The following is a 12,607-nucleotide window of genomic DNA, read 5'->3' as shown; positions in this document are numbered from 1 at the left end:
TAGGAAATAATAGAATTTTTGGAGCCATCTTCAGCAATGTGCACCTTGAGCTGGGGTTTGAAAGTCCTCTTTGTAATGCTATTGTGCAGGTAAGGACCAATGTAATTACATTAATGCATACACATACTCACAAAATGAGTAATATTTAAACCAATAATAAACTGGAATACAATTCTATTTTTGTTTTTCCACTAACAACTTAAAATATTGTCAATATAGTTCAACAGGTGAGCATGTAGGCTATTTGGCTATAAAACCTCCAGATTTGGTTTTTATTTCGATGATTCTTTTTCAAGCCATTCTGAAAAATACAAAATCAAGCATCAACATATATTCAAATAAAAACATCTTATTGTGCAGGTAAGGGCTAGTATTTACTACATTGTTCTCACAGTTATTTAGTCATGCAGAATGTTTTTGGGTGTAATGAAAGATAACTTTCCAGGCAACAAAAATAGCAAATCCGATTCTGAGTGCTTTACAGTACTTGGCCCTGAGTCAGTGCTATGCCTTGTCCCTGTGTGTGTGAGCACACATGCAAGATTTTCCATTCACAGTTGTTTCTTGCAGCTACAAACTACAAAATGTGCATCCTTGGCTTATTTGCTTTTCTGTGAATCCAGTCACTCACCACACCTGTTGTGGTGTCTCTTGTTTTTAGGGGTCTTTGCATGTAAATTCCTTGCTTGCTTGCGACTGGGCATGCTTCTCGCTGAATGCTGCACTGAAAGCTCTGTGTGTGCACGTATGCGTTTGTGCACATATGGTGCCTTATGTCACCAAGGGTGGTGGATGGTGTCTGAAAATCTGGGCATTGCCAGATGCGAGACTTAAATTGCCTTTGAGCCTCTTTTGTTGTCCGCGGGAACATTTGATGGTTGCTGATAAGGAAGAGAATGTGGAAACAATGTACTTGCAACAAGCAGAAGCAATTTGGACAATGCTTGTTATAAACCAGATTGAACATTTTAAGTTTAAATGTGTAAAAACCTCCCTTCTGCTGGTACTGATGGGTTTGTGAGACTGATAATGTTGGTTTTGGTCCTTTTAATAGATACATGAACAGCAGCTTTCCATTTGTAGCTACTATAATGAATAGTTGATTTTTGCAGATATCTGTTTGGGTATTAATAGTCTGTGTATATTATACTGGGTCCCTTCAAAGAATAACAGAGAGGATGATTATCTGGAGAATCCTTTGATTTGGGTGGCTTTTAGATTGCCACACTGGGAATCAAGTTTTGGTCTCAATGATAGCTGATAAGTTGGGATAGCTTCTAAGGGACTGCCAATCCATCCCTGGCAGAGACATAGATGGGTGTGAAAGAAGTGGGATGTGTCCTGCCATAATCCTCAAAGGACACCCAATCTTTGCTCAACTGAGGTATAGTTAGCAGTACTACAGCAGATAGTCTGTAGTCTTTCTTGGAATAAAGGCATTTAAGAGGTAACCATAATCATATGAGTACAATGGAAAAAGAAAGACGCGTGCAGACGTAGAAATAAAATCCTGTATTCTAGGGCCATTTATACATGCACTACTTATCCCGAAGCTGTTTGCTTCACAATAGGTTTTTCCTGCAGTTTTTTGTTTACACCGGGATTTTTTTCCTGCAGAGTGTCCCTAGCTGAGCCAATCCATCATTTTGCTCACCCACCATTTTCTTGTTTTTTCCTTGCAACCACCATTTGGGGAAGTTGCCTGCCATCTTTTTTCCCCTGCTGACTTTGATCTAGCTAGATAGTGTCAATTTCTTGTCAAGTTCACTGGGTCTATCACTCCAGCAGTAGACCTTTAGCATGACTTTAAAAAAATTCCTTCTGATAGTTTTGAAACGGTCGCCCAAAGAGTGGGTAGAACTGCTGTGGTGTGAGTGGGAGAAGGCTGGGTGGAGCAAGAAAACCTGAAGAAAGCCCTAATGATCTCCTTCACTTTCCTTGTGAAAGGTGCGAAAAAGTTGTATTTAAACAGGTTTCAGAAATCACAGGGATTGTTTGATCTTATGGCGGAGTAACTGCCAAAGAGGGTAAAACATGTGCACAACCAAGAATCAAACCTGAAAGGAAAGTACACTCAATGTAAAGGAGTCCACACATGCATAAATGCCCTAGAACAGGTGTTTAATGTGGATCTTAAGACTGCAAAGTGTTTTCATTTTGACAGGACACAGTAGATAATGAGCACTGTTGTATCTTTCAAAATGCATTACAATACAAGGCAATTAACAAGATATCACTCTGTATGAAGCCAGAGCATATTTGACACCTTAGAGACTGGCAGTGCAACCCTCAGCAGAGTTATACATTGAATTTTCCTGTTATTTTAGCAACAGTTATACAAGATGCCTCTTTAATTGCACTTCATTATTTTCCTTTGCATTTTTGATTCTGTGTTTATCTGTGTTATTGGGTAGCTGTAGCAAATTTGAGTAGGACATAAGACTGATAAATTCTGCTGCAGAAAGATTTACAGTTTTATCATGTTTAATTTTTGAGGGAATGTCGCTGTTTCCACAGCTCCAGGCAGTAGGTACTAGGAAAACAGCAATTTTCAGTCACAGCAATAGTACTGTATTACCAATTTGCCAATAAAACAATTGTACCTTAAGGAGCCACCCCTCTGTTCTTCTTCCCTGTCAGATTGACGAAAGTTCCCCCAGCTGATGGGAAAAGTGAAATTCTTCCTCCCACCATACAGAAAATAATGAAAGGATATAACAAGTATCTGCGCCCATTTTTTGACAGTAAGTAGAAAATATGATGTGACTGAAATAATCTGTATAATACCACAGGGCATCTGAAGAATGAGAAATGAATTCATCATAGGAGCTTTGCTGGTCCTTTATCTTGGACTACATTCCACGGTTTTGAAAGAATATGATGTTCTTTTTTACAGGACTGCCAGGATTTAATTCTACAATACTGAGGCAAGGTTCTCTCTGCCTAGCAGACTAGCTCATGTAATCCAGATTCTCTATCATAGTGGTCCACAGACAAAGAAAAGGTGCATGTGAATTACCACGAGGCGGAGTTGCTGATCGGGGTGGGGGTTGAACGAGCCCAGCTGACACTGCCCAGACAAGGGCGGAACTGGAAAGGGAGCCACTGTGGGAAGGGGCAGCATCACTGGAAGAAGGAGGAGTGAGCGATAAGTATAGTACCTATTGTAAAAGTAGCATGTTTACTAGAGCAGGTGTCCCTAATGTAGTGCCTGTAGAAAAGAACGTATGCATTTAGTGTTGATCTCTGGCATTAGTTCCTCTCATGGCTCATTCATAGAAGTTGTAACTATCAGATGTTGAAATGTGTATGTGAGCAATCACACTAGGTACTGTAAAAGTAGATGACATGATTATAGTTTTTTACTTATGGACACGACTGTTATTATCACCCTTATTTCATTATTCCTGTGCCTTGTTTGCAGATCAGTAGTCTGTAATTGCATTAAATAGCATAATAAGTATTTGAGAACAATTGCTGTTTCTTCTTGCTTCTGTTCAGCCATTCATTTTCTTTTATCTGAGTGTACCACTTACTGAAATGTCTTAATGTAGTTATTTCTAGTGTTTGACTATTAAAATATGTCAGCCCTGTAGGTGTGCTGCTGCAAATTATAGGCCCCCCCCCCCCCCCGCCCGCCCCCCATCAAACACTAATTTCAGTTACTGGCTCTAGGTAACAAAGAATAAAAGTAATATTTCCCTTTATATGTATCAATCCAGTGATTGTTGAGAAGCATTCCGGTCTGTTTAGTGATGGTAGACACTTATCCATTATTGATTTTGCCCTGTGAACTTCCAAGATAAACACAAAAAATGTTTCTCTCAGCCAATTAGATGGCTCTGAAAAGCCTGCAGATAGGACGCGAACACCAAAGTCTCCATTTGCTGTTGCTTTCTCGCAGCAACTGGCATTCAGAGGTACACTGCCTGTGATCACAGCGGTTCCATTTAGTCAATGTAGTCAATGTAGTTAACAGCTGTTAAGGGACACCTCCTAAAAGTCCATTTAGCACTACAGTTTTTAGCAGCTGTGTATTCAAGCAAGCAAGCAAGTAGGCAGGCAGAAGAAGTCATACAACTGTTAAACTGCAGAATAGGATAATGGAGGAAGCAATGAGCCAGTGTGGGAAACTGTCATGTGCCACGGAATTGAGAATACATTCCATAGGTCAAAGCAGGTGAGAGTGGCAAGTGTATTCATTCTGATCACTGATAGATGTCCCACTGATAGAGCTGAGTGCTTTTGGAATCTTTAGCAGATAGTGCCATCAGATTTTCAGAAGCTCCTTCCTGTTCATACCTGGTGATTCTACCTCTCACTCTCCATTTAATGTAAAGTGTAATGTGATGTGTTCGCATAGGTCAGTGATGGTGAACCTTTTTGAGACCGAGTGCCCAAATTGCAACCCACACTCCACTTATTTATCCAACCCGGCAATTTAACCTGAATGCTGAGGTTTTAGTTTTTAAAAAAACTGGTTGGCTCCCTCTTTCTCCGCCCCACCCGCTCGAGCAAGGGCCAGCCTGCTCTAGCCTCCAGCAAGTCCTGTGCGCACCACTCTGTGCCTCTCTAGCATCTCTGCCTCCTCTTCACCTCCCCTCGGGCAGCAGGCACCTGGAGCACAGGCAGTAGGCCCGCCAGCCGAGTCCTCCCTGCTCACCGCGGTGCGCTCACATTGTGCTCAATGGCCCAGGCCAGCCTAGAGGTGTGTGTGTGTGTGTGTGTGTGTGTGTGTGTGTGTGTGTGTGTGTGTGTGTGTGTGTGTGTGTGTGTGTGTGTGAATGGGACATTCATTTCATTTCAGTACCTTCATTGGCATAAAATAAACAACAGAGAATATTAGCATTAAAAATTATGTTTCAATGAATTAAAATGGTTAAAATCATTAAAATAAACGTATAGAGCCACATGGCCAGTTCATTATTGACAAGTTGGTCGAAAGATCTTAAGGTCTCATCTGAAGGACTAAAGCAAAATAAATAGCAACAGCGGATAAAATTTCTGCATTCTTATTTTCCAACAGCAAACACATTAATTGGAAACTGGAGTGGTTTTGAAACGTTGAGAACAAGGGAAAGAGAATCTTGTTTAGCAAATTAGTGAATAGTTGACAATCATAAATAATATGTGAGAGTGTGTCAGGACTGTCACTTCCACAGGTGCAGATTCTTTTGAGAAAGGGGATTCGTAGATCTTCCTTTGGTAACTGAAAAGGGAAAGATGTTGAAATGTGCAACATGAAGACTCTACGTTGTAAGGGTGTCATGTTGGCAAGATAGCAAGCCCCTTACCCATAAGGAACCCTGCATCTCTAAGGCTGTTGGAGATTGTATGTTTAAAAATAGATTAGGGAAATCTTGCAGCAAGACTGAGAAAGTAACTAAGCACACAGGTGTTGGCTATGGTTGATTGAATCCCAAATTGTTGTTTGGATTAAACTGGGTGTAAGATATCATGGGCATTGTAGACTTTTGAATTGAAACAGAGCCATTAATTTTGCCTTCCCCATTGATAAACACTGTAACTCCATCATACATTGTGGCTGCAACTAAACACAATGTGATCTGCAGTAGAATGATTGACGAATATGGGAAGATGCCTTATAATTAGTCACATTTCTTTCCTATCTAGTCTACAACTGCTTACTTTACAGCTGTGCTCCAATGAGATGTTGTTCTCTTAGGGAGTGTTTAATTGGAAGTGCAAAGACTTTGTATCTGAAGCATAACTTTTCTGCCACTGAGAAGTGATCCGTCCCTGATGGGCAGCTCCATCCATGTGCTAGGTGCATGGCAGTGCTGTGGCTGTGCCCACCCCCCCACCCCCCAAAGAGGCTTCCCAGCAGTTTGGGGAAGACAAAAAGCCTCCCTCCTCTGAGAAGCCTGAATTGGCCACACTGCACTTATGCCAGTCAAAAGGCTGATCTAAGTGTGAGCTGTGGTCCCCAGCACAATGCCGGCAAACGCTGGGAGGGAGCCAATTAACACCAGTTCCTCCTTTGGCTCCACCCCCGGTGCAGGGGTGCTGTGTGACATCCTGTGCTACGTCCCACCTCCAGGGAAGGGCAGCCGCAGCTGCACAATGACAGTTTCTCTTCTTTGCAGGGGTGCCCCAGAGAGGGCGGATCTGCCAGTGTGGTGGCCCCACCGCTCCCAGTGGCAGATTCAGCCCCCGCTTTAGATGGGACTGTAAGTCATCTAACCAGTAGTTGTGAACCTTTGAGTTGACTCATGTGATATCATGTGTCTTATATGTGTATTGGGACTGTTTTGCCTTCCAGTCACACACAGGTCCAGTTCAGATTGTGACTGTGGAATGTGGGGAGGATGGACTTCATCCTGCAGTAGTCCCAAGGACCTGACGTTTGTTTCTGTGGGGAACTTGCATAACTTACATGGATTACACCGTTACTCTTTGATTATTTTTCAGCGGTAGAATTTATTTGTCATCTACAACTGGCTTTCAAGTTGAGTGTGGAAATAACTCAGTATATCAGTTTATGCAGTTTTGCATGACATAAGGGTTAGGTTACAATTATTTGCTGCTGTTCAGTGGATCCTGAGAACTAAGAAGATGTGTGTAAAACAATTTACAATTGGCCAAGAATGGATTTTATTATGTGTTTGTAAATCTGTTTCAGATGGCCCTGTCTCAGTTGGAATGAGTTTGGATATAGCAAGCATTGATACGATATCAGAAATAAACATGGTATGGTATTTTATTGAGTTTTTTTAAATTCCTGATTTCTTTCATCTTATGAACCCCAACCAGGAGCTTTCTGGCTTCTTTATGTCATGTATTATATCCTTTTGTTTTCTGAGGACAGACCTTGCATATGTTTGTTTTCAAAATGTTCAGGACAATGCGCTTTTTAGGCCACATTTCAAACTCTGTACTCTATGATTCAATAGTAGATATTCATAGTTTGTACTAGCAGCTGTTTACCAAAATAGCCTGGAAAATTTCCAAGTGCTCCTATAATTATTGTTATTTTGGAAAAAAAATGTATTCTACTTTTTAGTGAGAGAGAAAGCAGCAATGTAGCTAACAAACAATCCCACATAGAATGGTAACAGTAACACTAAACAGCAGATATCTACCTACATAGAGCTTCTGGAGATGGAAACAAAACCCAGACAACTCAGAAACAATTCAACAGCTTCTAAAAAGCCAAATATTCTAGTATTTATTGAAAGAGAAGTCACTTGCTTATCAAAGGATATTCCATAATTTTGACCACGCATCCCAACGTGTTTCAGCTCAGGCAGTGAGGGGACATGGGAGTCATAAGGAAGATTATATTATAGTGCAAAGTTATAAGAATCCGTTGATTTTTATGGAAACGCAAAGGACATGATCAATTTCAGTGCCCATTGAACTTTTTTTTAATGATACAGCTCAATTCAAAGGGGGAGGGGCCAAAGCGGCTCCTGGAACCAACACAGAGCCATGCCAACACTTGTGCCCACCACACCCGTGAAAGTAGCATGTTGGCAGGGAGGGCAAATGCAAAGACAGGCATGTGCTATGGAACTCTGTAGCTCCCAACCAGGAAAAGCCTGCCATTTGAAAAGTCAAACTTATCTAAAGCTGGATGCTGGTGTAGTTGAGGGCGGGCTAGAGGCTTCCCAGGGGTGAAGCCAACCTTAGTCGTCTTCCACCAAGCTTTCGAACAAGGAATGCCCCCGGCGCAGGCCTCCTTTCAAGTGTTGCAAGTCCTATTGAAGGCTTTTTGGTGGCTGGGGATTTTCTGGTGTTTGCTGCCTTCCTGTGCAGCCTGGAGGCAGCATGGCATTTTGGCATTGGCACCATTCCTGACTGTCAGAGCCCTCTGGATTGGGCTGTTATACTATTTTTATATTGTATTTATGCTCCACTTTTCTCCATAATGGAAATCCAAAGGACCTTACAACATATTTGCCTTCTCCTCCACTTTTTCAACACAACACCTACCCTGTGAGGTAGCTTATAAGAGAATGACAGGTCACCCATGAAGTTTCCATGGTAAAGGATTCTAAACACTAGTTTACCAGATCCTAGTCCAACACTAGCTGCTACCATTACAAGCAGGTCCATGAAGCATCACAGAAGGAAGAATTTTGGAAATATCACCCCTCCCCCAAATGTCACCCTTGAGGTTTTTATAAACTCTCAGAGGCTTGAGCAAGCTGGCTCCCCCCCCCCCCCATTTTCTTTAAACTGACATTTACCTACTTTCAATGTTCCTTGATCACAGGACATTTTTAGTCCTCATCAAACCTTCTTTGTAGAGGAGGATCAGTGTTTTGTTGGTGTGTGTGTGTGTTAATTTACAAAGTCACATTTTTCTGTATTTTGGGGTATTCTCCCAAATAAGTAGAGACTCCTGTCTTGTCTATGGGTGGCCTGGTTTGCTATTTTTGTCATTCACATGGGGCCAGCTTATTGACTATGAGATGTACCAAATGGGGGATGCACAAGGACTTGCAGGGGTGTCTCATTTCCCTTCATCCTCTATTTCCTCTTTCCCCCCTTCTTTTCCCATGCCTTCCTTTTCAGGGATAATAAAAGTAATAATAATTATTGATTGGGAAATTGTTGTTTCCATAAAAATAACTTATTAATTTTAATATTTTGGGGAAATGATGTTTTGTGTTCCTAGGATTACACAGCTACTATATTCCTAAGACAACGGTGGACAGATGAACGCCTTTGTTTTGAGGGTAATAAGAGCTTAAGTTTAGACGGTCGCCTCGTAGAAATGCTTTGGGTACCAGATACCTTTATAGTGGACTCAAAGAAGTCATTTCTTCATGACATTACTGTTGAAAACCGTCTAATAAGAATATATCCCAATGGAACAGTCCTTTATGCTATACGGTATGTTCCTGCATTTTCTTCCTAAATATATGTATTCAGGCCCTCCCCCTGTAGTTTCTTTGTCACCCACAGATGCTTAATATATAATTCAATATCATCACAGTGCCATATGTACAATTTGAAGGTAGGAGGATTCCTCTTGGTTATTTACATAGAGTCTGGTTCCCAGGTATAAATAGTCTTGAAATTTATTAGTAGTAATCGAATTTGCTGAAGCTCTTTGCAAAGGAGACAGAGCAATTGTAATCCTAGGTCTTTTCTGCTCCCCCCCCCCCCAAATCAGCTAACTTCTCCCCTTTAGGCATATGCTTTGCCTACAGAAAATAGCTCAAAAAAGTAGGATAACTTGTTTCTATTTTGGGTGCTCAGGGTCACGGTGTAGATTGTAACCATCTGTATTTTGTTTTAAAAGGATAACCACAACAGTTGCATGTAATATGGATTTGACTAAATACCCAATGGACAAGCAGACGTGCACCTTGCAACTGGAAAGCTGTAAGTGACTTTATTGCTCACGTAGCATAGAAAGAAGATTGCCATGTTTGAAGGGTTGGATTCACATTAGACAGAGGTTGCTATAGGTTAGGATGCTGCATATCAAAACCTTAGCCAGGTGGGAATGATTTATGTGTTAGTATTGGGGTAGGCTGCTTCAAATGGCTTCTTTGTTGTAAGGGCTTCCCATTGAATATATGTAATATATGTGCAAGCAACTACATGGGTTGCTGTAATACTGCCTATGCCAGTACTACACTGATACTGCTGCAGTTGTTGTGGCCCTTTCCACACAAATCTCCTAAAACGTATGTGAAACATTTGTAAAATGTTTTCAATCTTCCCTTTTGTTCACACTCACCCCTTTGAAACAGTTTCTGGCCTCCATTTTGTGATCCCCCCCCCTTTTTCTTTTAGTTCTGTGTTGAATCGACGCTTCAGTGCTTCGCAACCTCATGCTCCATTCTGTACTTCTTGAACACTTGATGCTTTGAAGTTGCCCCCTCCCCCACAAAATAAAAGAACAAACAGCTAAATGCTGCAAATAAATAGGCGAAGGGTAACTGAGCGAGCTCAGAAGATGGCACCAAGGAAGAAGTTAAAGAAAGCAGAGAAGCGTAGTCAGTAGATCGCAGAGCAACTGAATATGTTTTAAAAACATTTCAGCCAGAGAATTGCTTTAAAAGGGGATTCATTTTAAGTTTGGAAATAAAATGTATTGTCGAAGGCTTTCATGGCCAGAATCACTTGAGTGCTGTGTGGTTTCCGGGCTGTATGGCCGTGTTCTAGCATCATCCTCTCCTGACGTTTCGCCTGCATCTGTGGCTGGCATCTTCAGAGGGTCCCTCTGAAGATGCCAATACAACTCTAATGAAACATCAGAGAAAGAATGCTAAATTTTCTGACCACTTATTAATTGGAAATAAAATGTTTGGAGGTAAAAACAATGCGGAACACCATGGAGGAAACATTTTATTTCCTGCTTCAAAACATTTTAATGTATAGTCTGGAAAAGCCCAGCATCTTGGGGAAAAAAGAAGATGAAGAAACATTTAGAACAGAAGAATGTTTCCTTGTTCAGTTGCCCGCACTGTCTCTGTAGAAGAAATATACATGGTACAGGTAAATGAACATTTATATGTGTCTTGTGCTAAATTGACCCAGTGCTGAAATTTCAGTTTTCTTTTTCAATGTGCAGTTGGCTGGAATTCTGTGCTGCCAAGCAGTACAAATCCTGTTATCTTTTAACTTGGCACAGAATTATAGCCCTAGTAATGACCTCAGACCCCTTTTTCTCAATGTCCTTAGTTTAAGGCTTCTGAAGAAAAAAGTGTTTTAGGCTGGGATCTTCCTTCTCTCAAGCTGTGTCCCAGTTTTGTATTTACATTAAGTCTTCAAGCGTGCAAGTATTGAAGGTTTACTGGCCGACATTATCGGTTTGGGCTTAATTTCTGCCACAACTCATGCAAGCAAAACTCAATTGCACAATTCTTTACCCATAAGGTGAACCACGAATTCATTTTTTTAAAAATGAAGCAAATATTGCATGCTTTTTTCCAAGAAAATTTGCCCTATTGCCCTCTTTAGAAACACCTAATAAACACTGGAATGCATACAGCAGAGTTCTCTCAGGAGCATGAGTGTAACGGCCCTGTTTTTAAAATTTTATAAAATTGGCCATCTAGTGGGAATATGAAGAATGGACAGAATAAGAAACTGAATAGATAAGAGACAAACTGACAGAAGATTTAAAGCACCAGTTATTGACTTACACTGGCCTTTTCTGCCCAAATCTCCTAAAACGTTTGTAAACTGTTTTCAGCCCCCCCCCCTTTACAGTGACGTATGTCTGCTCTCAACCTCTCAAAAACAGTTCCTGGCTGCCATTACGTGATGTTTCCCTTTTTCAAAAAAAGCTTTTTGTTGAATTGATGTTTCTGTGCTTCACAGCTTCGTTCTGCATTCTATACTCCTTGTATACTCAGTGCTTCACAGACTGCCCCCCCCAATAAAAGAACAGAGAAATGCTGCAAATAAACACATGAGGGGGAACTGAGCTCAGAAAATGGCACCAAGGAGGAAATTAAGGAAAGCAGAAAAGCATGAGAAATATAGTAAATAGATCACGCAGCAACTTAAGATGTTTTCAGCTAGAGAATCATTTTAAAATGGGATTCTATCATGCACGTAGGTAAGGGGGGGTTCTCAGGTTTGAATCCCCCCCCATTCATGTCCGAAGCTCTGCCCGCCCGCTTGTGGGTTTTTAAAGCATTTTAGTGCTTTTTCGGTTTTTGGCTTCAGGGGGCGCATTGTTTGGACTAGCAGCACCAAACTTTCAGGGATTGTTTGGGGGACTCTCCTGATGAAACTACCTGGGTTTAGTGAGGTTTGGTTCAGGGGGTCCAAAGTTATGGACTCCCAAAGGGGGTGCCCCCATCCTCCATTGTTTCCAATGGGAGCTAATAGAAGATGGGGGCTACACTTTTGAGGGTCCATAACTTTGGACCCCCTGTACCAAACTTCACCAAACCTGGGATGTATTATCAGGAGAGTCTCTTACTGATACCACCCAGGTTTTGTGAAGTTTGGTCCGGGGGGTCCAAAGCTATGGATTCCCAAAGGGAGTGCCCCATCCTCCATTGTTTTCAATGGGAGCTAATAGAAGATGGGGGCTACACCTTTGAGGGTCCATAACTTTCGACCTCCTGAATCAAACTTCACCAAACCTGGGTGGTATCATTAGAGAGACTCCCTAATGATACTCCTGAAAGTTTGGTGTGCTTCTAGCTTAACAATTGCACCCCTGACAGCAGGCACCCCCCCAGATTTCCCCAGATTCTCGTTTTAAATCCACCCTCTTTGGCATGGATTTAAAGGGAGAATCTGAGGTCCTCAGTTTAGAAGAAGAAGAAGAGTTTGGATCTTATATCCTCCTCCTTTCTCTCCTGCAGGAGAAGGGCTGGCTAACAATCTCCTTTCCCTTGCTCCCTCACAACAAACACCCTGTGAGGTGGGTGGGGCTGAGAGAGCTCCGAAAAGCTGTGACTAGCCCAAGGTCACCCAGCTGGCAAGTGTGGGAGTGCACAGGCTAATCTGAATTCCCCAGAGAAGTCTTCACAGTTCAAGTGGCAGAGCAGGGAAACCCGGTTCCTCCAGATTAGAATGCACCTGCTCTTAACCACTACGCCACATTGAAAGTGATGCTGTTTCAGGGTGGGGGATAATCCACCCCAAAACAGCATCACTTTAA

General features: G+C 41.8%; 1 protein-coding gene across 1 annotated transcript in view; it reads left to right on the top strand.

Annotated features, from left to right (window-relative positions):
- LOC125438299 (gamma-aminobutyric acid receptor subunit pi-like) overlaps positions 1–12,607 on the top strand; it is a 51,410-nt gene that overhangs the window by 17,433 nt on the left and 21,370 nt on the right. The window contains exons 2-6 of the mRNA XM_048506647.1: positions 4–89; positions 2,641–2,744; positions 6,644–6,711; positions 8,645–8,862; positions 9,275–9,357. Coding sequence (XP_048362604.1) covers positions 37–89; positions 2,641–2,744; positions 6,644–6,711; positions 8,645–8,862; positions 9,275–9,357 — 526 coding nt within the window. The 5' untranslated portion in view covers positions 4–36. The remainder of the gene's footprint in view (positions 1–3; positions 90–2,640; positions 2,745–6,643; positions 6,712–8,644; positions 8,863–9,274; positions 9,358–12,607) is intronic.

Source organism: Sphaerodactylus townsendi, linkage group LG08, assembly GCF_021028975.2.
Source record: "Sphaerodactylus townsendi isolate TG3544 linkage group LG08, MPM_Stown_v2.3, whole genome shotgun sequence".
Taxonomy (NCBI): Eukaryota; Metazoa; Chordata; class Lepidosauria; order Squamata; family Sphaerodactylidae; genus Sphaerodactylus; species Sphaerodactylus townsendi.
This window is presented reverse-complemented; position numbering and strand designations above follow the sequence as displayed.